The sequence below is a fragment of the Pagrus major genome, chromosome 12, assembly GCF_040436345.1.
Source record: "Pagrus major chromosome 12, Pma_NU_1.0".
Lineage (NCBI taxonomy): Eukaryota > Metazoa > Chordata > Actinopteri > Spariformes > Sparidae > Pagrus > Pagrus major.
Window position 1 is genome coordinate 9556049 of NC_133226.1, and position 27248 is coordinate 9583296.

The 27248-nt window shown below is 40.4% G+C and overlaps 2 protein-coding genes across 2 annotated transcripts in view; one reads left to right on the forward strand and one right to left on the reverse strand.

Annotated features, from left to right (window-relative positions):
- Positions 1-12673, forward strand: part of lpar1 (lysophosphatidic acid receptor 1) — a 38330-nt gene extending 25657 nt beyond the window's left edge. The window contains exon 3 of the mRNA XM_073478203.1: positions 11533-12673. Coding sequence (XP_073334304.1) covers positions 11533-11858 — 326 coding nt within the window. The 3' untranslated portion in view covers positions 11859-12673. The remainder of the gene's footprint in view (positions 1-11532) is intronic.
- Positions 12674-24876: 12203 nt separating this feature from the next.
- Positions 24877-27248, reverse strand: part of musk (muscle, skeletal, receptor tyrosine kinase) — a 31422-nt gene continuing 29050 nt past the window's right edge. Inside the window, exon 17 of the mRNA XM_073478379.1 lies at positions 24877-25577. Coding sequence (XP_073334480.1) covers positions 24877-25577 — 701 coding nt within the window. The remainder of the gene's footprint in view (positions 25578-27248) is intronic.

Here is a 27248-nt window from a genome sequence, read left to right on the forward strand (position 1 = left end):
AGCTGTTTCACAATACTTATGACAGTTTGTCTCTGTGTTACTAATTTGAGTTACTGTTTTGGATCCCAGAGAAGATCACATTTGTTTCTCTTCTCTGATGACAAACGCTTACTGGGAAAGTAAGTTATTTGGAATCCACTGCTGTTTCTGTATGAGGTCACTTTTTAAGCACCGAGGAGGCTAAGCAATAAAATACCAGAAGGTAGTCGCTTGTTTTGATTGGACGTACAGTACAATCACTCTTTCACTTTTGTTGGACACTTATCTCCTGTCTCATTTCAAAAAATTCCCTCTTTGCCTGTTTTTCGTCTTACGCTGGTCAGAGTGAAACAAAAAAGGTCAACAAGCGTTCAGTTTGCGGCTGGGTCAAAGTGACCATTGAGTCACAGGGTTTGATTATAATCAAATTCTGAGGAAGATATCACATTGGGTTGATGAGAAAGTAAACCTCACAGCTATTCCCCATCCAGCTTCTCCCATCATCTGGTCAGCAGATGGTGACCACGTGATAATAACTGGTCCCCTGCTGCCTGCTGTCCTCTCCACTTGTCCTTCTCAGGATGCTGTAAAGAACCAGCCAGCTGGGTGAGGAAGGGATGGAAAATAAAGACAAAGTTGGTCACACACACTTAGGCGTGCATAAGCACCCGACATATACAGTACATGTACACATGTAGACTCTCTCACACTCACATAAACCCTCCAGCTTGATAAAGTACAGTTGGACATGAGCGTAGCTGCATTCACATAAACACTGATGCACTCACTCAGTCAAATGATGGGAAAGGAAAACCAGAATCTGGCTTGTGCTCGATTTGACCTGCCAAAAACAATCGAGATAGAAACACACATGTGGAAAAAGCATTTCAACGTGCACATACAAGAAAATGATATAGAGTTCTAACTATGCCTTAAAGGTGTGTCGTATGTGCACATGGAGATGGACAAAGGAAAGCAGGTGATGCAATAATTTCCAATGATTTCACACTATTCCACAGATCTACAGGTGTCAGAAGCCTGCCAAGAATAACAATAATGTGCCAGCAAAGGCAGGAAAGAAGAACTAACCACCGCCTTAAACAATCAGGGTTTCCAGCTGAATTAGAAATCTTGAGTTGAGTTTGTTTACAAGAAAACTCCACAGGGTACCCTCAAAGGAAGCATTTATAATCGGCCAGGCCAATATATGGGCTGATAACAGATCATTGAGGATTCATTGTATCAATCCATGTGTTAGTCGATAAACAACCACAAATGTCAGAACTATGTCAGACTAGGTCTGACGTAATATAGTGTAGAAACAGTGTCACCGTGATGTAGTTTGTGCTGCTCAGTATGTATCTTGGCCACAATATGGACTTTTTTGTATCATATTGTTTGTCTGCATTTCTGTTAAAGACTTCTGATTTTATCATTTTGAGACTCCCTCATTTCTATATCGAACTCAATACCTCAATAGACACACCTAAATCTGTTTCCCTCCCATTAGTGGCTGATACATCTCAAACCAGGCTACAACTAGTTTTTACTCTTTGTAATTTAGTGATGGGTAAAAATCTGCACTTGTGTTGGCTGTGCTGAACACTGTCCTGAACTAAGCGTCCGCAACTAGAGGTCACGAATAGCCTCGTCCATTTGACCACTGGTGCTTGTCCGCTGTTTGAATGACACCAACAGAGATTCTCTTCATCACTCTTCAATGAGTCACCAGCTCTGTCAAATGAGGCATGACCCTTGTTCACAGTGTGAGTGTCTGTGTGTCAGGTGTTGGCTCGTGAAGACGTCTTCTGTGAATGATTTGATTATCTTAAAGCCCACGGTGGTGTATGCGGTCGCATCGTCAGACAATGTGGAGCGCCAAGACATACCACCGCCCCAAACACATGCACGCAGATGCCATATCGCTTACTTACACTTGTTTCCAAATTGCAATGTATAACCAATCAATGTTCGACCCGGGAGCCGGCTGCTTTTTTCTCTCTGCTACCACAATGCATTCGACTGAGAGCAGAACCAATCAGAGCTAACTACCAGCCCTCCAATCAGTCAGCGTGGAGACACGACTGGTGCGCGGATCGCAATGTTCACCTGTTTTCTGGGTGTTTGGGTGTGTGTGAAGTGCTCAATGCGTGAAATTCCTGTTCACAGTGTAGCTTTTCTAATCACTCATAACGACAGCATCTGCGCTTATGAATCCTGTGTCAGCAGTCAGTCAGTTGCTCATTTCTGGCAAACTCTTAAACTCTGCTTCAGCATGCACAGTATCATTAAATGCTTCCTGGGACGGCACATGCAGCTTGTTTTACACACTGTCTCAGCTTTTTGAGTAAGCCAGGATTTGATAGCATGCATTAACAGCAAGATATCAAGTATAATCGAGTATTAGCCAGATCAACTCCGCCTGTTTGGAGAGGAAAGTGGGTTCGTGTGCATATGAGTGTAGTGGTTTCTTGGGAGAGGTTTTTGAAAATTCATTTTTAAAAAAAATACCTGTAAAAATACACCTGAAACATGTTATTTTCCTGTCGCAATAATTAGAATTAGAATAAAAACGTGTTGAGTTTAAAAAATGAATTTCTGTGTATCTTTATCAGATGTTTAACCTCCAAAATATCTGTATAGATATTGGCCAGTATCCACTAGTATCGAGCTGTAAACGTGCATGTCCGTGGGTGTGTATGTGATGGATTTTAGTGCTGGCAGAGAATAACAGCCGATTCTAATAAGAAAACATCTGCGATCAAAGGCTGAAAAACAATAACAGAATCTGGTGGCACCAAGCAGCCAGCAGAATGTAACCGTACTGACAATTTTCTCAACAAAACAACTGCTGGAGTGGATCAACTGCTATTCTTTAAAAGTTTAAGGACCAAAGTGCCGCTTTAAATGAGATGCAATTTTGGAAAATTGGATACAGAATTTGATGGTGGGAAGAAAATGAATTTGGTGCTGAGTGGCATGGCTGTGGCCAACAATCTGCGTTTGATCTAAACAGGGGGTGCCCACACTTGTTCCCTTAGAGCGGCAAAACTGAAACTTGGGTCACATCCAAAAGCAAATGCCTAATAACTGTATTCTATTGTGTAGCTGAGATGCAAAGTGGGTTAATCCAAAAGTTAATTGGATGACTTTCTGCATTTAAAGAGCATTTTTACCTCAAAAACAGCACAAACACTGATTTATATCACATTTTTGAAACTCTTTTCTTAATCTAGAAAATTCTTGTGAGCAAAATTTAACCTTATGTTAAATGTTGGCCCGCTGGCCCCTCTTTGGGCAGCACTGATCAGAACCATAACAGTGACATCACAGTGCCAGTGTGCATTTTACTGTTGAATTTTGTCTTTTTATTCCAATAACAGAAATACAAAGAGCAAATAAAGTTATAAAAATAGAAATTTCAGCACCTGGAAGTGAGTGAGTCACTGCTGCTGACCACAACAACTCTGTAGACATGTTACAGCCTGAGCAGAGCAGAAAACCTTCATTATTGCCTTTTCAAAGCCCTCACTGTACTTCCAGTCAAAAGCGTGTTTCTCTTACCATTAGATCACCGTGACACCATCACTAGGCTCCATCACTGTGTAAACCACAAGCCTCTTTATCAATAATTGTAAACACTCAGCTACTGAATGTGAACTTTTATCTAATCTCCAGTGTGTGTGTGCGTGTGTGTGATGAAGCACTGATGTGGGAATGAGGGGAGGGGAAAAAGATATCCCTCTGCGGACAGACGGGAAGCACTGGGCCATTTCAGAAATAAAGATAATGGATTCTGTCCGCTGACTAATTTCAGTGGGATCATGATCGCAGCCGCAGACGACGGTTTGGGGAGAGAAAATGACAGAAAGACAAAGATTGAGTGAGAGAAGAGGGAAGCTGAGGGACAGACACGGGGGTAGAGGGATCGCAGAAAGGGAAATGCAGTGAGAAACAGACGAGAGATGAGATAGAGGACAAATTGAAGGGACTGACAGTAAGTGATTGATGCGGTGAAAGAAAAGAATTGAAATAAGATATTAAAAAATGAAAGGATGGTAAGAGAGATGATGGTGGTGGGGGGGGTTAATGGGAAGAAAGGGAGTGATGAGAAATGTAATTTAATATTGGGTGTTTGTCATTTTTAAGGGCCTGAAAGTATTGCACATTAGAGGAAACCTAAGCCGGCAGACATGAGAGAAATAAAAGTATGTGGTAGTAAGGCATGAAAATCCCAGATGGCTGAGAGAGCTCGATGGACTGCAGCTTAAGGAAACACATGCAAATAGACAAAACACGAGCAAATTGTGAATATGTCTTCATCAATTTCACTAAAATGTGCAGCGTTTTGGAAATGCGCTGCAAATACACAAATGTGTTGCGGTGCGTCGAGCTCTCTCGGCCACCCTTCAGCACAGTGTGAAGCCCTCTAATGAGCGACGTGTGTTGCTACATGTGGAACACATCAGCACAGCGTAGAGGAGGTGTGAGACTCAGCGTGATAAGGATCAGAGACTTAAACGGCTGTACGGGAAGATTAACAGTGACATTTTAGCCCTGCTCTACCAAAATATTGAAATCACTGCTCACAATTCATTATGTTCAATTTTTACTTGAAATCACTGCACAACATTATGGTAAGGCAATTGCAGGAAAGACTGCACAGGTCTTTGCTGAAAAACTAAAACCAGCCTGTGTTTCATAAGAGATGACTTCTTGTGTCCCTGCAAGTTATGTTTTCTCTCTAGAGCTATAGTAGAAACAGCACGATGTTTTCACAGCCCTGCGAAAGCTCTCAGGGAGGAGGTGGAGGGTGGAGGGTTGGACGTATCAAGCAAGTGACGTAGACTGTTGTAGAGGGATCCCAGTTCATAGCCCATCTCCTGTCAACAGTCAACAATGCCGTCTTTACACATGACCACAATGTTTCCATATCCTTATCCAACTACTTTTTCCCATGTAGTGTTGTAGTAGAAGACAGCTGATGCTGGGAACTGGGCTAACTCACATATAATGCACAAAATCATCAGAGACAGAGAGCCATGATTGGTTGAGGTCCAACATGTACAGTAGTAAGTCTAAGTCCATGTTGTTTGTCCATCTTCTCAAGAAGGGTTTTCTGCTCTGATGAGCCTTCAGCAGGATGGCATCATTTGTCACTGTCTAAAATGACAGTGTTGTTGCACTCAGAAACTGTGGGGGGCGCCAAATCGCACAACATGCCAATTTCTACATAATGTTACTTTAAGGTCGTTAGTTTTAGGGAAACATCGTATTGGAGTTACAAGAGGAGGGAGCCTTTTCATCAGGGTTACATGTTTCGTGGAAAAAACAATCCAATCTAACAAATATAATAAATTAGAATTATATTTTAGTGTTTTAGCTTCTCCTTAATTATATCTGACCATAGTTTGATTTAATTTGAGATATCTGTCTCTTCTCACCAATACAATGGAGGTGAATGGTAGTCACTTAAAAAAATAACATTTAAAAAATCCGACAGCTACATTGTCATTGTTAGTGTGGACAATCTGCGTCCACAAAACATGATGTCTACAGTTATATTGGAAGTACTTTTTACGGAAGAAATAGCTCCAATATAAACTCAACGGTGTGGTCTGTGGACATCAGCCCACCCACACCCAGACCCCTAACCGCATTGATCATAGCACCTTTTTCAAATCCCTATTCAAGCCCCTGATTGTAGAGAAAAACTGTACAGGATTTCCTCCTTGAAAGTATTTTTCAGCAGCTCACTCTCACATATCAGAGGCCAGAACAGCTTTCAAATCCACAAAAGGAGAGTATTCATTACAATTAATGCAACTTTCACTTGGACGGAAGACTAATGCTCATTACCTCTCTTGAGCGGGTTTCAAATTTCTGCAAATTGTTCTTCAAAGTGCAGCCAAATCACTGGAAACTGATGCCAGGCATTCAAAATAATACCTCAAGCCAAACCACCAGCATGATCCTTTGAGCCTTTTAACCTCATATTTATGTATTTCTGCAGCACACTACATGTGACAAAGTGCAATAGAACAAGCTGCTGGAGACAATGTCTCAGTAACACTGAAAACCCAACGTCATAAACATCTTCTCCATGGAAGAAACATGACACGTCAGCCATTAGAGCAAAGCCTTTCCATTACAAACAATGAGATTAGAAAAGAGCTCCACATTTCCTTCTTTAGAGGAGGAGGTGGTGTACAGAGACATTATTGCTCAAAATCCTCTAATGATTTTTGAATGAAGCAAATAGCTTTAATGCTCAAGCTTTAATGTTCTGTTTCTGGTTTATAATGATTATAACGCTGATTGCGAGGCTAAACATGTTGGGATGGAAGGACAGTTTTGTTTTCTTTCTCAACACCGTCCAAACGCTTTCACGATGATGCGTTCGAGCGCTCCGCCATCTGTCTTTGTGACGTGTGTAATTATGTAAGTGAGTGTTTGCGTGTGTTTTTGTCTGCACATGTGAGTGTTTATCTGTGTCTACCCTCAGTTTTGCATCTGTGTGCGTGTTTGTGTGTGTGTGTTTTTGGGAGTGTGGAGTTCGTCCCTGTGGTCTGGTCCCCATTATTTCCTTATTTTTGTTCCCATAGCCCTCTGTTCTCTGTCCTATGGAAGACCATTTCCGCCAGGAAAAGAAAAAAGAGGATGGGACTTTGGAGTGATAATAAAAGAAACGCTCATGGGATAGTCCAAGTCTGACTGACAAAGTCAAAAGTATTACTTTTTATATAAAAACAGTCACATAGAATGACTAAATAATAATGACGTAAAAGGTAAACGGTTCAGTTATTAGTCGTATTAGGCTTGTAGAACAACATTTGAGTCCCTTTATGCAACATATTTAAAAATTTAAATATATATATTTTATACAGCAGTGTGAGGAAGATGAACTGAGGCAGCCTTTGGAGAAAAAATGTATGTTAAGAAATTTTAAAAAAGAGTTAAAACAAGTAAAACAAATTGACTGATATTGGGGGCGTGGCAATAACCGGTGTTGACAATAGCCGTTATACTCATAAATGAAATGCTGATATCATTTTATTAAACATATATAATAATATCATGTACATAATCCAGCACGTTTAAACTTTTCAGCATTTCTCTGTTCTTGACTTCCTATTTCATAAATGTATCTCATATTAATGACTAACCGTGAGTGTTATTTATTTTTGTCATTTGATTTTTTTTTTTTTTTTTTTTGTGGTGAAAAGGAGCTTCCATACACATTGGATCCAAACTTTAATAGACTAAAAACACAATGTTTTGGCACTTCTTGGATTTATTGCTCAATAAATGCTCCCAAATGTGTCAGTGAAGTTTTGGACGTCGAGCTGTAGCTTCGACAGTCACTCTCCCATAGGTCCTGAATGATTTGTTCTTCGCTGGATTCTGGGTGTTTTGATTAGCTGAAATATCATCAAGTGCTATGGAGCAACGTGTCTTTCAACAAGATCAAATCACTGTGTAGCTGAGGACGATCGTTAAAATGTCACAGTGTGTCACATGTGCTGTCTCCTGCTTCTGTGTAATCCATAACTCTATCAAGACCTGGAAAGTGTCAAAGTAGTTTTGCATGCATTTCCAGATTTTCCAGGCCTGCGTCAGAGTCCTGTTTATTTACTTTTCTCCACTGACTTTCCATTTCTCCGGTCTCTTTTCCCTCCATGTGGCAAGTTGTGACAAGGCAAAAGGATTCACCTCAGTCCCAACAAAAACCTGTTTGTTTCTTCCATAAACAAAAAACTCTGCTGTTCTCCTCTGTGTATCTGATGTGGCAGTAACACTGGCCTATGTGGCAGCGGTAAGGCGGCCACTTTTTTTTTTTTTTTGGGGGGGGGGGGGGGGGGGGGGGGGGGGATGTAAAGAGGCAATTTTGAGATAAAGGGTGTAACACAAGCAACTACATACCCCTGGCTTCACAGAGGAAATGAAAGAATCTGAGGGTGAAACCTCTCAGGTCACAGCTTCACACAATGACTGTTTTCTTCCTCATTCTGAGGGAAAACCAGGACAAACTTCCTGCAGATATGCACATTTTACACAACAGAGAAAGCTCAATTATAAAGAGACAGCACCTTTGAAGAAAAAATAAGAGGAATGTAGAAGAGCATTATATGATTTTAAATGTTATTTTGTCACAATGCTGGTCTGTTTCCTCTGGGTTTTTTTGTGTGCTGTGTCTTGTCCCGTTCTGAGTAAGATGTTTCACTCAGAGACAAATACTTGAGATGGTTTCTCTGCTGGGTTGCGAAGCGTTTCAGAAATTTATCAAACTCTGGAGAGTCTGCCTGCATAGCTGGGAAGTGAGGTCAAGCCTTCACTGCAGCTGCCGCCTGCAAAACACTAACAGATAACAGGCCTGCCTGTCAATATTCCCTCTCTCTCTCTCTCTGCTTCCCTAATTTCTCGTCTGGCCTTTTGTTTTACAGCCTCAAGAGTGTAATGTCCCCTAGTTGTCTCATAGTTGCGACAAATAGCATCTGTTGAGTGAATTCATAGTGCTTGAACTTGACATTCGTGAGTAATGAGTCAGTGACCCCCTTTTTCTGTAACACGCTCAAAGTGATGATGCATTGTACTCAGCGAAATGAGGTTGGGAGGTTAGATGTGATGATGGATTAGTGGAGATTGGGTTGCAAAAATGAGGCAGAGGTCAGTGGTTTATGTTTCTGGAGATGTTTCACATTAAGGGAGAGATAATGGAGGATGTTGATTGTCATTGGCCGATTTCCTCAAAGAGGGAATCCAATTCCAGCTGAAAAGTTGGCTTTTAGATATTTTATTGTAGAAAGTGTCTGAAGCCCATGACCGAAACAGTCATACATTCTGTCGTTGTGGTATTTGGGGATTATAGCTCGTTTTATTGTACACATTTTTGTATGGGGCCCCTTAGACCCCCATCAAGAACCCTTGAGGGTCCCGGAACCCACTTTGAGAACCACTGCAGGAAGAAATGATGTTGAAGGCACCAGATCAAAAATCACATTTAGTGTGTTCTGGACATACAGCCTATTTAGTTTGTGAGGCTTGCCGAAATTCCTCAAAAAACATGAGATTGACAGTCTGATTGTTTTTTTAAATATTAATTTATTTTTACATTTTTATTTTTTGTATTTATCTATAAATTTATATGTATTTATTTATTATTGTATGTCATGGGGCTTTTATTTTGAAAGCTTGGACATTTTCTTGGTCATCCAGATGTTTGGAGTCCTAAAAGTGACAAATTTTCAGTATATGCACACGGCATATGTGCTTATTTAAGTAACACAGTACTATACTGAGACATATCTCTTCATTCAAAAGTGCAATAATACGTTAAAATAGCAGAATAAGTTCAGTTATTTGAATTGTTTTTGTAAAAAACTGATAAAAACAATAAATGAATTGTTTGTTTCCCTCACTTAAGATGTCAAATAAGTGATCATTGTTCCATTTGCACAATTGTACTTTTAGCTTCGTCTGTGTGCTATGATGCAAAATAATCAATGACACATTTTCCACTCTCAACATGAAACATTTTACTCAATCCTTTCCTCATGAATCCTTTATCATATAAAAACTAGAAAAATGAGAACTGTCGCGATGAGTAAGGTTGTCTGCTGAAAATAAATGGGAGCTACAGTGATTTTTGAACAGACTGCAGGTGATGGAATGATGCTGAAGAATTTTAACAGCACTTCACCTTATCTTGGTGCTAGCAAGTTAATCAATTACATACTGTATTTCCCTCATTCATCATCTTCCATTTTTGTTCCCTAATGTATCTTTTATCATACAAAAACTAAAAAACTGGAACTTCAGTAAAACTTGTGTGCTGGAAGTAAACAGGAACACTGATTTTTGCACAGATTGCTGTTAATGGAATGATGTGGAAGATGGAGGTTAATTGATTGTGGATGGCATTGTTTTCTCGGACGGATAAAAAAAAAACATAAAAGTAGGCTATAAAATGAGAAAATGGCTCGACAAATATACTTCGGCATCGGTTGATATTCCCGGACAGCCCGCTCAAGTATAATGTATGTGCGGGAAATGTTGTAAATATGTTTTTGTCTCAGACACCAGCGTTTTAGTGGTGTCTTGGGTCTCTGTAACTGGTAACCTAATGCACCCACAACATCAAAACACTGTACAACTTAAAGTACTTTGTGCCGAAAATGTGTAATTGAAAAGTTTCAGATGTGGTGATAGAGCTACATGGCTGTTTCTGTTGTGTAGACTGATGATGGTGTGGTTGTTAAGTGATGGTGGTGTGGGTCTAAAGTGATTTTGGTGTGTTTCCAGACAAACCAAAAAACAACTTAGTAAACAACTTAGTTTCAGAGACAAAACCTTTGAGCCATTTCATTATTCATCTATTTTGTGTTGTTTACACTTCTTTGCTTTTAGTGGTTCAGAAGAAGGCGAGGAAAGACAAGTAGATGATTACCACCCAGGATGTCTCATTAACATAACTTAAAGTGGAGGTGGCACGCTGCCTCCCATGTGCGACATGATAAGGACCACAGTTCAAGGTGACTCTGAAAACATGTGTAACCATTTTGAGTCATCAGTACCTAAGTTTAAGTCTAAGTGAATCATTTTTCCAAAAGTGTTTGTCAGCAAAATTCAAGTGTGAGTCCAAAGCAAGTCATCACTTTTAAAGTGTAAATCACGAGTCATCAAAACATAAACAGCGGGGATCCAGGAAGTCCAGGGCTTTGTGCTGCCAATGCCAATAGACAATTTAGAGAAGCGTGTACTTCAGTCAGGCTCACATCACATTTTTGTGCTGTTACCTGCACATTCAAGTGTTTCATCCAGCTCCAGAAAAGACAGGAATGAGACTAGATAAAAACATGAGCTTACTCATTGATTAGTAAGAGTAAGTCATGCAAAAAGCCAAGCCAAAAGCATCAGAAAAGTCCTGTCCAGACCAGAGTTATTGTAACATTGCATGAAAAGGGGCATTTTATTTCTCTTCTACTTTTATCTTTCAGTAACTATGATACTGCAACTTGAGCTTATCTACACACTTTATGGCTGACTAATAATTGCATGCTCTTTTCTGTGACTGCTGCAACATGCCGGTACCTCTCTCACTGGGTGTCTAATGTCATTTATATTTAAAATTCTATTTGGAAATAAAAAAGAAATGTTGGATTTTGTATATTATTTATTTGTTTATAGATAATTTATAACAGAATGGTCAGAATCGCCACTGTAGACGTCACCACATTGTACGATAACACTTTAAAGTGGGTTCAAAAGTCTCATTGTTCCTCCTGTTCTTGTCACACCAAGCCACTAACCTCTACGGCCTCATGGGGGTCAACGATCGACAACACAGGAAACAATTTAATGAACTCTTCACAGCCTCTTCTCCCCTTAAGAGTCACTCACCCCAAAATGTTACTGTTTCCATGTTGCTTTTTATATTTAAATATGTAATTTCTGTAATGTACGAAAAGCATTCTGTAGAGCTGTCTTTTAATATTCCCTAATAATGTGTTTTTCAACACAAATTTGAAACCTTTTCTCTTTGTGTCTCCTCAGGTGCCTTCATCATCTGCTGGACCCCCGGCCTGGTCATCCTCCTCCTCGACGTCTTCTGCGCCAACTGCAACGTGCTCACCTACGAAAAGTTCTTCCTGCTTCTCGCCGAGTTCAACTCGGCCATGAACCCCATCATCTACTCGTACCGCGACAAGGAGATGAGCGCCACCTTCAGGCAGATCCTGTGCTGCCAGCGGCAGGAGAATGTCAACGGGACGACGGCGGAGGGATCGGACCGCTCGGCGTCGTCCATCAACCACACGGTGCTGAGCGGCGGCATCCACCACCACCACCACCACCACCATAACGAACACTCAGTGGTATAAACGGAGATTAATCCGTCTGCTTGAAGGGGTTAATCTTTTGGAGAGACTGACTGAAGGAAGGAAAATGGCAGCATGGGAAGGTCAAGAGGGACAGCGGACAGGATATGAACTAAAGACAGTAATGGAATAAATTTGAGAATGAAGGTTAGGGAGGTCGAGCTGATGATCTGGATGAAGAAGAGGATGACAATTATGAAGAAAGATGACAAGACTTTATCGCTGTGTGGAGGAAGAACAGGGGAGGAGTCTCCGACAGGCTGTTAGTATTTTAGTCTAGTTGTTTATTATTTTCTATTTGTTTGAAATGTGTTGTTATGGACAACGCTGACATGAACTATTTAAAAGTAATCTGTGAAATGAAGGTAATGCCAGTATAACCCATCCTCTTCCTCCAGTCCTCTCTAAACGTTGTATCCTGTAGTCGTAGGTCGAATAACATCATGTTACATACAGACTGAACCAACATCTGGAAAAATCTAACTAACACACGTCGTTTTGTGCTCATGACGTGTAACTGAATATTAATACAAGTGATCTCCAGCAGCTTTCACTTTAAAGTGACCTTTTGGAGACTCGAGGCTGATTTTATTGGTGTTGTTTGGACCAATTTCCGAAGTTTTAACTTTCTCAAAATATAGTCTTCAAAGTGAAACGTTTATCAGGCATCCTGCTAATGCTCATTAAACACACAACTATATAAATACTGACATGTTTAGTGACTGACCAAAAAATACTTCGATATCACTCAACAGATTGTTATTTAAGTAAGCTGAGCCTCTATTCCTGCAGTGGATGCATCATTCATCATGTAATGACTTTACAACCTAAATACTGCAGGGACTCATTAGTCAACTGATCCTCTTCTTCTTTTAAAAAAACCTTTGTGAACGCATCCCAAAAGTTTCTTCCTCTCAGCCAACTTAAATACACAAAAGGTCCATGATATGCAGAAATCTTGACTTGTTTCCCCTTTAAGGAATTAGAGACAGGGATCTTACCAAAACAGGGAGGAGGATGTTTGCAGCTTTGGAGCAGGCTCTGTACTGTACCACAGTGTTATGTGGAGGCGAGGTGAAGGTCATGTCTGGTGAGTGTTAACGGACATGAAATGTGCTGAGTTGTCTGCCTCTCGTGGATTTGTCAAGTGTCTCCTCTGTCCACGAGGCTGGCTGAGGAAGAGAGGTGGAAGTGTGAAAGTTTCAGCAGCGTAGGATTTCTGAAAATTGAAATGTACTCTAAATGACATCAAATTGTAATTCTGAAAAATAGATGATTTCTCCTCATAACATGTGAGAGTAGAGTAGTTTATAAACTACATGTAGTTGCTCTGAGCTGAGAGGTCAGCTGGGTTTACCCTCATCCTAGCTAGATTTTAGCAGTTAAAAGGAAACTCCACCAATCTTACACATTAGAGTGTGTTTAAAGGTCTTGAGGAGTACTACTGGATATGAGAAAAAAGAAGTATAAAGCCTTTTCTGGCTCCAGAGAAAGCATAAGTTGCATTGTGGGAAATGTAGTAATGCATGTAAATCAACAATTTTGATCATTTGTTTTTAAACTGTCCATCATGAGAAACAACAGTGTTTATTGGAGTGCAACGCAAGACTTGACTGCTTCTTAAAACCTGGTGCCTACATTACCCACAATGCCACAGCCACAGAGTGACGTCACTGGAAGTAAATTTTCAGATTACATACAGTTTCCTCTGGAGTGACAAAAGGCATTATACTATTTTTTTTTTTTTTTAAATTTTTAACATATCCAATACTACTCCTCACTTTTACGTGTAAACTTGGTGGAGTTACCCTATAACAAACTATTTTACCAAAAAATGATGCAGAAGCTGATTTAAACAAAACTGAGTAAAAATTGTCCTGCGTTATTTAGCAAAAACCTGATGACACTGAGGTGGGGGCATTCATCTGTCACCAGATTAATAAACACAGAGGGCAGAGCCAAAGAAAAACCTACAATAGATAGTTTGTACTTGGACCTTTTTTCAATAAAACAAACTACTAACAAGTCTTAAGAGTCTACAGCCACATTAATGGCTCTGTGAGGCACAGTGGTGCTCTTTAGCTAAACGCTGAGGTCAGCATGCTAACATGCCTCACACTTAATATACACACACAAAAATACTAACATGCTCATGTAAAACAGATCATATTTACCATTACTTTCTTGGTTTAGCCTGTTAGCATGCTAAAGTTATCAGAGGCTGCCAAGAATGTTATTCAATTTGCAGGTATTTGGTCATAAACCAAAGTGCTGGACAATTTAAGTCTTGACCTGACAATGATGCTACTTGAAAAGTGAAATGGTCATGAGAGGTACACGAATGTCTGAACCACATGTCGTGGCAGTCCATCTAACAGTTAGCCTATATTTCAGTTCATTAGCTCAGCGCATTAGCTCCACTTCAGCGAGCTAAAAAATCTCCAATGTGCTTCTTTTCTGCCACTATTTGGGCAAATTGCCATTCAACATACGATCAATGACTTTGAGGGACTCATGAAGTTCACTCCGACAGTACCACAGTCTGATGAGTCTGCTTGGCCTTACAAACACTCCAAGGAAACCAGAAACTGAAAGACATGTAGAGTACACATTTTTTTTGCCGTGACAGTGTTATTGGAGATATGAAGTAATGCAGATGTTCATCCAAAATATAACAGATTTTGTTGATGTCACTGAATGAGATTGTTGGGGGTATATTCTTTTTTCTTTCTTTTTTTTTTTTTTTGCACACACACGTCTCGGTCCCCGCTCCCTTGTCACCCCTCTTAATGGCAGCATCTCCCCAAAACACCCACCCTGGGGTCTCCCACTGACTATCTGAGCAAGTTATAATGTATAGTCGTCCCATGGAGCTTGTTCTTTTTTTTTGCACTGTTGCATGTGACCACATCTCCAAAGTGGAGGACTTTGCCTTATTAATTCAGGCAGTAGACAGCTCAAATAACACAATGTCATTAAAATATGTCAGCCATTTCCTGTTGCTAAGGTGTTGAGGCGGCAGCCATCTTTGGGACTAAAAGTTTAGTTTAGTGGCTGTACGACCTCCCAGCAACAAAGGGGTGTTTTACTTAATGAAGTGACTTCAGGGGAGGTGAGGCAGAGTTGAGCCAACGCAGTGTTGAATGGTGTTATATTATTTCCATAAGTGCACTCCCTCATTGAGGGACTGAGAGCCAGCTGAAAGTCAAGCCTGGTGATGCTATGACGTGCTTTGTTAAAAATTGCCAGCTGAACTTTTTGTCCTGACCAAAAATCAAAACACTTTTTGGCCAAAATACATAGACAGAGCTCCGAACAGCTGACAGGAACGAGAGAATCACGGCCAAAAACGCAGTCAAATGTTTTCCAGGAAGCGAGATGTTTGTCAGGGATTTAAGCTGCGGTGCTGAAATGAAGTCAGCTGGTATTTTTGCATGTCGGAGATGTTCAAAATGTTGACCTGTTTTGAGGCAACATAAGTTTGTTTATCCAAGTTCTTCTCTTGGTTGTGCCTTTACACTGTAAAATAACAAAAAAATGAAGAAAACTCTAAGGCAACAATCTTGGATGTTCTTCACTAAGACAGTTTAACTTAATGATTAAGCGTTGCCTTTTAACTTTCCCTACTGTTAGCAGCAGCCGCAGCAGTGCCACTCGTTGTTTCATTGACGCAACTTTGTCAATCTACAGCTCTGGACCCAAAACTCCATATCTGACATTCACTGTAACCATTTTTTTTAACAACGTGTTGATTCAGGTTATATAACAAACCAACTAAACTTCTGTCGTTGTCTGTCTTTGTTTACCAGTGTGTCGCTCTTTGTACACCATTGTAAGTATATGTGTACAGTATGTATGTATATAAAATATATTATTCAAAGTTAATCACCAAAGGGAACGTTCTGTAAATTTAACTGTGTTATACTCTGTCCAAATGTACTGTAGGATTTTGTTTATGTTTTTTATGTCATGAGCTCTTTTGTATTGTGATCCTAATTAATGAATTTCCTGTAGACACTATTACAGTTATTAACCTGTTTGTGACCCACAACTAGATATCTATGTGTGCAGTGCCTTCCATTCCTCCTCCATGAAGAGTAAGTTAACACCAGGTTGAAAAGCAAGAGTTTTGCCGCCCTCTCGGGTTGAAAGTTTCAAGTCTCGCATCCCTGTTGGGTGTGGAGCACCCAACAGTGATGTCACAGTGTCCTGGAGTACACTCGCGCATCACTGCAGCAAGTCGAGAAGTTCGGGAAAAACTAAGAGGTCAGCAAAAACAAGATTTTCAGGTGGTGTTCAGCTACTCTTTGGGTTTGTGTGTCACTAACTCCGTCGTTTTGCAATTGCCTTAAAGTAGAAAAAAGATTGATGTCAGTGTAAGAGTGATATTCCACTTAAAGAAAAGTTTTTTTTCTTCACTTTTTGAATGATAATGATACGCAGCACAGCCTCAAAACAATTGTAATTTGTACAAACTCATAAAAAAGTGTTGTATAATATGATTTTACCAAAGTATGAACCCACATTATCAACTATTCAACCTTCTTTTTGTTCACAGGAAGTTCAAATCATCTGATGTGGGGAAATTAACAGAGATTGAATTGTAATCTGTCCAAAAGAAAAATATTGTTAAGGTCAACACACACTGGCAGCATATGACCGATGTCAAAACCAACATGTTCTCACTTCCAACTCATTAAATATGGCAGCTATGGTCAGTGGCCCTAAGCTTCAAACTGTTACGCTCTGGTCTGGTTAGACTTTCAAAATAAAGCTTGGGTTTAGGGGAAGATCATGGTTTGGGCTAAAGGTGCAATATGTATGAAAATTAGTTTAAAACATTCAAAAATTTTGACGTAATGTTTAAGATGTCTATGTACTGTGTTGAGGAGATACTGAAGTTAGCATGCTAACCAGCTAGCCCCAGCCCTAAAAGAAACCTTTTTCTCCTAGCGGTCTAAAGCTCCTGTGCTAGTGGTGTTAACACCATCACTCCCCTTGTAGCTTCAGGGCTAACTGAGCTAACAAGCTAACAGTAGCTAAAGTCATGGATGTATAAACAGAATACAGTTAGCAGCAGTTAGCAGGCACTCTGGTGATATGCTGCCCATATTTGTTGCGATGAATTCGAGTTGCCCAATTCTTATGTATTGCAGCTTTAAATATATTGGGTAAAATAAGTTTGTTTATGTAACTTACAAAACACAAGTTAAAAAACTTTGACTTGTGGTTGAACACCGTTCTCAAACTCAGATGTCCAACCACCCCAATGCCAACTTCTTCAACCCCACACTAGAGGGAAAATTCTGCTAGAAGGGTACCTACAGCATTGTAGTTTAAACTGTTGGTCCACTGATGAAGTTGCCATATTTGATAGGTTGGGGCTGGAGAACAATCTGTTTAAAACACAGGCAACCACTGCTTGCTATGTAAATTCACACTCCAGCAGTCTCGACATGTATCAACCCATTATTATGCATGACAGAATACACCACTGTCCTGTTTCCCAGCATTAATGTGCATGAACTTTCTCAAAAAGCTTAAGTTTTATCACGTCAGCACTCCAGATTCCTGACTACTGCTTAAGATGTCTGAATGGTGCTTCCAAGTTTTGCTACGTTAATGCAGCTGGTGTGTGTTGCACTTTAGAAATGTTCTTTTAATACCAAAAACATCATCCCAAAGTGGTATCGACATCATTTGTCAAGAGATATTCTTCCTAAGTACAATGTTTATGGAAAATTTTGACAAGCCTAAAATTGTAGAAAGTGATCGTGACAGGGAGATAAATGTGATTTCCGTACTATGTGTGTGCTCCAATATCAATGAATGTCCACCCAGAGTCATAGTGTTGATATCCCAGCAACAATAAAAACATGAGAAAAGTCTGAATTATTGTGTTTTTTGTGTCTTTTTCGGAAATAAATGAAGAAAAAATAGTGTTTAACGACAACATTTTACTGACAGTAGTGGAGCGTTTTTTGAGAGTCTTACTTTATCTTTCACATTTAGCCTCCTTTCTGTTATCCACCGGTGTTTTTGTTTCTATGACATCCAAAAACGGGAACACACGGGGTCACAGACACACTGACTGATAATATGTGCTTATTGAGATGAAGAGCTAGACCTAATAATCTATAGACCTTGAGGCTGTTGACACATATTTAGACAGCCTTGACTGTTAGCAGAAGTGTGTCTATAACCTTGTGTTTATACATAGAAGGGACGCGTTTCTCACAGTGTGGTTTGTGTTTGCGCAGGTCCAGAGTGAGAAAATGCTCAATAAATTAGCACCCGACACTCACGTGTTTGTGTTGAAGTGTTGTGTCTAGGCTTGGCTTGGCTAGGCTTTATACAGTTAGCAGGGAACATTAATTTTTGTCAGTCAAACAGGCCCGGCCACCTCTTAGAAGCCCGGAGGCTGACGGGGCATGTCATGTTGAATCAACAATAGTGTGAATCATTTTTAAAATCAGTGACATAACACATCATTACATGGAAATTACCTGACAACATTCCAAAGTGCAATATGAAGTGCGTATTCTAATTTTGACTGGAATTACGCAAATAGTAAAGTGAAGTGAAGCTATTTAAATTATGATCGAGTGACAAACTTTGTGCTGACTGTTTTGGTTTCACAGCCAACAGCTTTACTGTTTTGCTCACTCTCACTGCTCTCATCAAAACCTGTCTCTTGCAGTGATAAAGCTCTGATAAACCAGCTGAATGCTATCTACCCAGCAACAAAAGTCAGGGTGAGAGACAAAGTTAGGGTGGAGCACGTACTGTAGCAGCTAAAGACACCAACCAGACAAGCCTCCTTATGAGTTGATGAAGATGAGACACAAGCTCATAGAAGCTTCCTCTTATATTTGTTTACTGAAACTAACTGGGGTCAGTGCATGACTCTTAACCTACAAGAAGAACACAACCAGAGCATGGTTAGCCCGACCACAGGGTTGAGTGTGTGACACTGCAGGGTGGTTACGACTCTATAGGTCGTATTAACATTTCTATTGATGAATGTGCTTTAATTTTCTCTGATCTCTCTGTTACCTGAATGTGAGTGTGTGAGTGTTATTGGCTGCAGGTGTGTTTCGCTGAGTGAATGATGACTGAGTGTGAGTGTAGGTTGTGTGAGGGAGCTGATTGGTTCCAGCCTCCAAGCCAGAAGTTTTAGAGCCGGCTCCTCCCAGTACTCTCTCAGCTCTCAGCCAGACTGCCAGCATGTCTGTTTGTGTGCTATATGTGTTTCTAAATAAAACCTTTAAAAACACTTTGCTGCTGGTGGTGCTTGCGAGATGGGAAGAAGGGAGTTTCATTTACATGTTGCGCCAGGGTTTCCTCTAGGCCCTGGTTGTGACAGGGGTGTCCAGGGTGTGGTGCTGCAGAGATTTTGTGAGATTATGATACTTTATCATACCTTCATATACAGCAATGAAAAGATGACCAAGTATTTGATCGTTTTTTTGTGATAAAATATCACTATTAAAGGGGCAATATGTAGTTTTGAAGCGGAAATTCAAAGTCAGAATCGTAATATTTACAATATATAATAATAAAATCTAAAATCTTTCTATTTCATAACTGCATAAACAAGCTGTTCTCAGAGGAAAATAAGGTCCCCAGAACACTGTTTGAATTTAGAAAGGTGGCGGGGTCCGCCACATATAAACAAAGTAAAACAGTATGAAATGGTGTTCTTTAAGATCAGTTTGTTTATTCAGTTTATTCAGACATGAACACAAAGAGAGTTTGTCTATTTAATATGTTTAGGCATAAAAAAAATCAGTCAATGAAGATCTTTCTCTTCTGATTCAAATTGCTTCCCCAAAACTACATAATGCGCCTTTAATCCATTGTGCTCCTGAATGGCCCTTCACCGCAAATAATCAAAGCAAAACAATGGAAGCAAAAACTGACCAGCATACGACTCAATTCTGAAACCAAAAGTTTGAAATGAACGACTTTACAGTGCAGAATGCCGACTGCGACATAAATCAGACACTACAAGAAGTGCAGCGCCGTACAAGTGTGATATGTGTGTGTGTTTAATGCTACTGTAAGAGTCGTCAGGGCCACTATGTGTCGTGTGTGACATGAATTAAGCAGCAGTCCAAGCAACAGCGGCCAAATGTTTTTACTGGAAAGAACGTGTGTGTGCGTGTGTGTGCGCGATCTATGTTTATTGTTCCACAGCTTTAGAGTGTTAGCCTCCAGTTGACTGATATATGTCTCCCTACTTCCTGTTGCTCCCCGAATGGGCCAATCAGAGCCAGTGCGGCTACACAGGAAGTTCCTCTGTGCTGTCGCTGAGTGATCTGGATGTCACATCTTCGTCACAATGTCAATACAGACACTTTCCATGGTTCCCAGCATGGTTTGCTGATTGACAAATATGCCCCCTTGGTCCGATGTCCTCCTGCAGATAGGGTCGTGCTAATGATTTGAATGGAGGGAGTCAGTATTCTTGTTGCCAACAAAATTTATGATGCATGGAAAGGTCAACAAGACATTAAAAGTGGAGCTGCTAACGTGCCAAGACAGCCAGGAATCACACTTCTGTTGAAACAGTCAGAAGATTTCGACACATGAAACACATCCAGCTTCCTTTGAAACATGATTAAATGTCTGTCCCGAACCAGAGGAGATTATCGTGACAAAACAGGAAGTGATTTTTCATGGCAGAACAAATCTCTTGTCTCCAAACACTGAGATCCTTCTATTACAATTTGGCAGGAAGGTTGGAGAGTCCATTTAGATAAACCTTTTGTTTGGAGAAAGGACAATCGGCTAATTCACTCTGAATGAGTGTAACTTCCCAGTATCTGCAGCTGGCATACATTTTGACTTTCAAAGAAAGAGCAAATGGAGACAGCGACAGGGAACTGACTGGAACCACAGATAAGAAAGGAAACAGTGGCGATGGAGAGGGAGGAAAGAAATGACAGAAGAAGATAGAGCAAAAAGAGAAAGGAGAGGAGGCGATGAGAAGGCAAATAATAAGTGAAGACTGATCAGCCCAGTCATCAGAATAAAATGTTCAGTCTGTGTTTCTGAAAACCATGGACACGTTAAATGTGTATGTTCCATATGTATCTTCTCAATATTTCTACAATATGGGTTAAATTCATGTTTGAATAACTTGTATCAGCTGACTTTGTCAGATTTTACAGTGTGGACAAGATTGCTGACAAGCAAGAGACCACTGTTGGAGAAGGTGATTCAGTGTTTTTAAGCGTGAAACCACTGAATATCTTCAACAAGACTTCGGGACATTTTCCAGCTGTGTACGTGTTTTTGATCAAATGTCTGGACGTTGACAACTAGATGAGATGGCTGATAAGCGAGAGACCAGTGTTCTAAACAGAGTATAATATTCTTAAGTGTGATATCGCTGGATATTCTTAACAAGATGTTGGGACATTTGGTAGCTGCATCACTGGCAACAAAACTAGATATTTCTGACAAGAGTCGGGGCACTGACAACTGATGGCCGATAAGCAAGAGGCCACTGTTCAAAGATGGTGTCTGAACATTTTCAGGCATGGAACCACTGGATACTTTTAATTAGACGTTATTGGCATACTTGGCAATGGATCCAAATGGAATTTATTGGTTTGATGCAGGACTTAATAGGAAAACAAATGACATCTAATAAAAGAATATTCTCTTCCAACCTCTTAATGAAATTAGGAAAGATTCACTGTGATTCTGAGAGGATAATGAGTTCAAGAAAGAAACGGCGAGGAAGAAATTAAACGGGAGTAAATGTGGTGCTGACAGAGAAATCTGTAGGAGGTGTGAGGAGAGGAAAGAACACGAGAGGAAGTGGGAGTGAGACAGTCTGATCCACAGTTTAGATCAAGGAGAAGAGGGATGGCAAATCCAGGCCAGACTCCACGCTGCCTTATTTAAACAGTTTACATTGTGCATCCTCAAAACACACACGCCCTCCATAAAACTCACATGCACACATGGGAGGAAGGCAAACACAGACACATTCACACATACAGTATACAAACCCATGCAGACAGAAATGCACTGTAAAAAACAGGCACATGTGTCAGGCAAATCTGTTTTTCTGCTTCAGTTCCCCCCTTTGATCCCTCTTGTGGTGGGTAATAACACTGCAGCATCCGCATGGTGAAGTGCTTTTTTCTGTGGGTGGGGGGCTATTACAGAAGTAGGAGAGGCTCATGATCAAATAAACAGAGAGGGAGAGGCATTGAAAACAGAGTCCAGGGTCAGAGAGAAAGAAATGCATGATCCTTCGTGCCCAACATTTTGAATATTGAAATCAATTAATTGATATGATTATTTCTCCATCATCTGCAGGGATTCTTCACGGCTGCGTTTGTCTCTTTGTCTTCATGCCTCAGCCGCACTGTTTGTTGAAAAACTGCCCTTCAAATAATACTGAGGAAGTTTCAGGCCACGTGTCATTTGCTGTGGGCATGTCTGTGGATGTGGTTTGATTTTACTGCTGTTCAACACTCTCACCATAAAGCCACACCGGAAAACAGCAGCCTAGGTGGAGCCGCTGCCTCCCATTTAGTTTCTATGAGGTGCAGCAAAACACTTGGGCTCAGATTGACAGGACTGATGCTGGCACAGTGCAACAAGGGCCTGAGGATGATGATATCTCAAAATCATTTATGTTTATCGGTCAATTGCCTTTACATTTGCTGAGCATCTTCAGGCAAGAAAGCTCTCCACAGCTCCATAATTGATGAAAATTTATTGCATTAACGACCAGAGCTTTATCTTCTTCCCTATTAGTGGTGCAATCAGATCATCTCAATCCATTTGTTTGTTTTCTCTAGTTTTACAGTGTTTTGGTCGGTTAAGATAATTCTTGAAACGTTTTAGATTTATTTTATTTCAAACATCTGTTGTCAGCATACGGTATGCATGCACACCTCTGAATAACAGAAATATGATCTTGTATTGTCCAGATCTCAATACAAATGTCTTTAATTATTCTTTTTTATTTGCAAGCCATACAAAGAAATATTTTACTTAAAGGGGAGGAGGTGAAAGGAAAACCTGCATCATTATTTTATGTAACAAATAACAAACAAGTAACGTCACACATTTAAAAAGAAACAAAACATGTTGTTCAACTGAGGCAACTCTGCTTTGATGCTAATCTCTTAAAGGTCCAGTGTGCAGAATCTAGAAGGATCCATTGGCAGAAATGGAATATAATATTCATAATTGTGTTTTCATTAGTGTGGTGTTTAAAGACCTGCATGTTTTAGCTGTTTCCCTGCCTCAACACACCTGATTCAAATGATCAGCTCGTCATCGAGCTCTGCTGAAGCCTGATAACGATCCATTCATTTGAATCAGGTGTGTTGGGCCAAGGAAACATCTCAAACGAGCAGGAGCCCAGGACCAGAACTGAAAACACTGTTAGTGTACAGTCACCTGAAACTGAGAATCATTGTGTTTTCAATGGCTTAGAATAAGCCTCCTACCAAACACTGGCTCTACAGAGGGCCTTTCGCATTTTTTGCTTTATAGCGGCCACCGAAGCTTCTCCTACACGTTTGAAAGAGGAGGGTAAGGCGAGGGGTATTCAGTTGGTTAGCTGCCACTTAATCCTACACACTGGACCATTTATTGAATTTATTGTCTGTCTCAGCTACTCCGCCCCCATCACTTGTTTCCAAGTTTTGTTTGTAGTTAGCACCTACATTATGTCTGACAAATTGTTACAGACCTGTGATTTGTATTTGCTGCAGTGGTGTTGCACTCAGAAACTGTGGGGGGGCGCCAAATTGTACAAAATGCCAAATTCTACATAATGTTGCTTCAAGGCACAGAAATGAATTTAATTAATGAGTTTCTGCTGAATTCAACAGTAAACTAAATACAAATTTGACCCAATGCAGCTGTTACTCACTTATTTTGTCAAACACTGTGTCAAACACTGTCAAACGGTAAAATTAACACAAAAAAACAAAGATAAACATGATGCAAAAGAAACACGGAAGTTAAACGAGAATGCCCAAAAATGGAATAGCAACTTGTCTATAAAAACAATCAACAGCAATGGTTTAAAGTGATTGTGTGCCACTGTGGAATTAGAGGTGACGACGAAGCGTCAACTGTCACGTCCCGTTCTCTCTCTAACCCTTATGTTTAGTAGTCAGACCATCTGTAACAGCTTGACAGCTCGAAACAAAGAAGAAAAAACACAACTATTGCACATGCAATGGACATAGCATAATGTTTGAATACATGTGTATCTAAAACTGTTGAGGATGTATCTGCATGGTTAGTGGCTTCAAGTCTTTAAAGGCTCTGGGGTCAGAGGTCAGTCTTTACAAAGAGTTTAAACATGCATTTTTCCTTTTAAATAAATAAAGCATATCTGTCTAATGGATATGTGCTGGTAAATGTCCAGGAGTGATGAGTTAAGAGTCTGAAAACACTACGTCATTCCTTAAAAACCACTTCTGAAATGAAGAAGTAAACAATATGCAAATTACTAAAATATGACAGGTGATAGAAAAACATCCTGAAAGAAAAAAATGGGCAAGATAAATGATTAAAATCACTCTGTGGGTATTCTATAGATGATTGTATGGAGGACTGAACTGCCAAAATCTGAATATATTAAAAAAAATTAACTACACAGCTAAATAGTCATACTTTGCGGGACCCACTTTGCTCGCAGATTAAATGGGAGAGTAAATAAATAGTTGACTTCATACAAAGATAGATAAATACAGAGGCAAGTAAAACCTGAAATATATGTTTGTCACATTTTATATATTGATTAATGGCTACATTTATTTTCAGTATTATTTTTGCTGCATTTAATGGCATAATATTTTTTTATTGAGCTATATACTTATTTGTTTGTCTGATTTTGTCAGTTTTAGTCCTCCATATATTGTGCTCATTGGAAGGGTTCAATAAAAGTGTGTTGTCAGGCACCAAATCGCTACATAAGTCAATGTTTTTTTTTTGCATAGGCACTAACATTTTTCTGTGAAATGTTCCCGGGTTAGCAGTCAGCCTCAGTGTCAGCATTTATACTCAGTGTGTTTTGATGCATCCGCTCCAGTATCCGATGTATACTACTGAAGCTGGGCCTGTCCGACGACTGTGTGCTCCAACAAAGCCTCATCAGATTGTACAGCTCCAGAGGACAGTTCTCAGGACAGGAGAGGATGTGACCATCCCTCACATAGTAAATAACTTCCTCGTGACCCATACCGTAGTACGGCTGCATCCCGTGGGAGAAAATCTCCCACAGCACCACGCCGTACGCCCACACGTCTGATTCAGTGGTGTAGCGGTTATAGAAAATCGACTCTGGGGGCATCCAGCGGATGGGGATGGCATCGTTCTCATTGGCTTTGTAGTAATCAGCTGAGTAGATGTTTCTGGAGAGGCCGAAGTCGGCGATCTTCACCACCATTTCCTCCCCGACCAGGCAGTTCCGGGTTGCGAGGTCACGATGGACGAACTTGCGCTCTGACAGGTAGGCCATCCCCGCAGCGATCTGCTTGGAAATGGACAGCTGCTCGACACAGGAGAGACCTCCGCCTTCCACCTCCGAGGAGAAGCTGCGACCCGACAGGCTGGCACGGCTGAGGGTGCGCACCGACTGGGTTGGAGATCGGCGACGCAGGAACTCATTGAGGTCACCGTGGGCCATGTACTCGAACATCAGACACATGGGTTTACCCACCGCACACACACCTGTGGGAGAAAGCATACAGACGATTTAACTTCATGATCTGAGCAGAATATACAGCAGGCCTGTGAGCTGTGCATATTCCCACCACCAAGCACAAATACTCAACCACATAAACACATCGGTGACATCATTAAACCGGGCTTAATAGTACAGTATATCATTCAATGAGTTCATTCACTGTAAAACGTAAATAAATATTCAGCCGAGACATAAACACAGACAGAACCATCTGTGATGTGTACACGCCCGCAAATAAACGCTCACGCACAGTGGACGTACAGTCTTACATTACTACCCCTGTGATGTAAACATAGTATGCTTCTAAATTAGCCTCGTGTTCTCCTGATCCTGTCCGTGCTGTGGGCAAATACAGGTAATCAAAGGGAATTTCTTAATGTGGGAGTGGTATGATTGTGGCCGCACTTTAAGTTAATCTCAGATCTGATTATAGGAACTTAATTTAGGTTTCTGGAAACTCAAAATGTTTGCATTCATGTGGCGCAGGGGGCTCCCACAGCCTCCACCACTGAACTTCTTTGCATGCTCGACGTAGGAAGACAGTGTTTTGATGTATTCTGTTGAAAAAATACTCCTATGGTGACATAAATCCTGAAGGAATGTTTGCATGATCAAGAAATCAATTTAGCTTAAATTTACAAAAATGTGAATGAAGTCTGGTGGGTGTAAAAGCACTTTGCAGGATATTCTAGCATAAGCAGAGGTTTCCAAATACCAAATTCATTCTGCTTTATTTACTACTTATTTACTTTACCTCTATAAAAGACTGGCTGTCTGCTTGTTTATCTACACATTCCTCTAAGTGCTTTCTGCAGTGTGCACTGCTCAGAGGCATTACAGCACACTGTTAAGGCTGTGCAGAGCTCCAACAGCCCTGCAGAAGTTGTAGATGTGCCATTCATGTAACCTGGCATTCACAACTGGATTTTGAGTACTTTATGGCTCTGTGGAAAAAAATCATAACAAATCACTGTGTCTGCCAGCGAGAAAAGCAAATATAACCCACTGGAACCAGACTGCAGTTTCAGTTTCTCTTTCTATAGTCAGTTTTAGCTTGAGGCCTTGCAGATCTTCTCTGTGTTCTTTCCAATTCAACCCACGATTAGTGGAGTTATTGTGGCTTAGTACACTGAGTCATACTGGCCACAATCATAATTTTGATTCAGTGCACTTCACTGCTTCTGTTTGAAACATAAATTGAACCTCAATGATACACCAGCAGTCCAAAGTATTTCAAACTGTTGAATAAAATAAAATGAAGTTACCTAAAATACCACGTTTCAGGCTGAATTTTGCAGAGATGTGTATGAAATCATGCAAGACACTGAGAATGTTTGATGAATTGTGCAGCCATTAAGTCATCGAGTCGAGTTTAAACATTGCTACAAATTGAAAACCCTTCTTGTCACCCTCCCCTTCCAAGCACGTGAGCCGACAGTGCGCCCTCTTCATAGCCAGTGTTTGACCTTACTTCAGCTCAGCCTTGCTTCCCTTTTTTCCCAGTGGCCACTGGGAAAATGTATTGCAAATGAAAATTCTCTTAAAAAGCATTTCCCCATAAGTCAATGTTATAGAAGAGAGGTCTGTAAAACTCTTCACAGGACACCTAGAACTGCAAACAAAGTCAATTCTGACTCTTTCTATTCTCAGTTTTT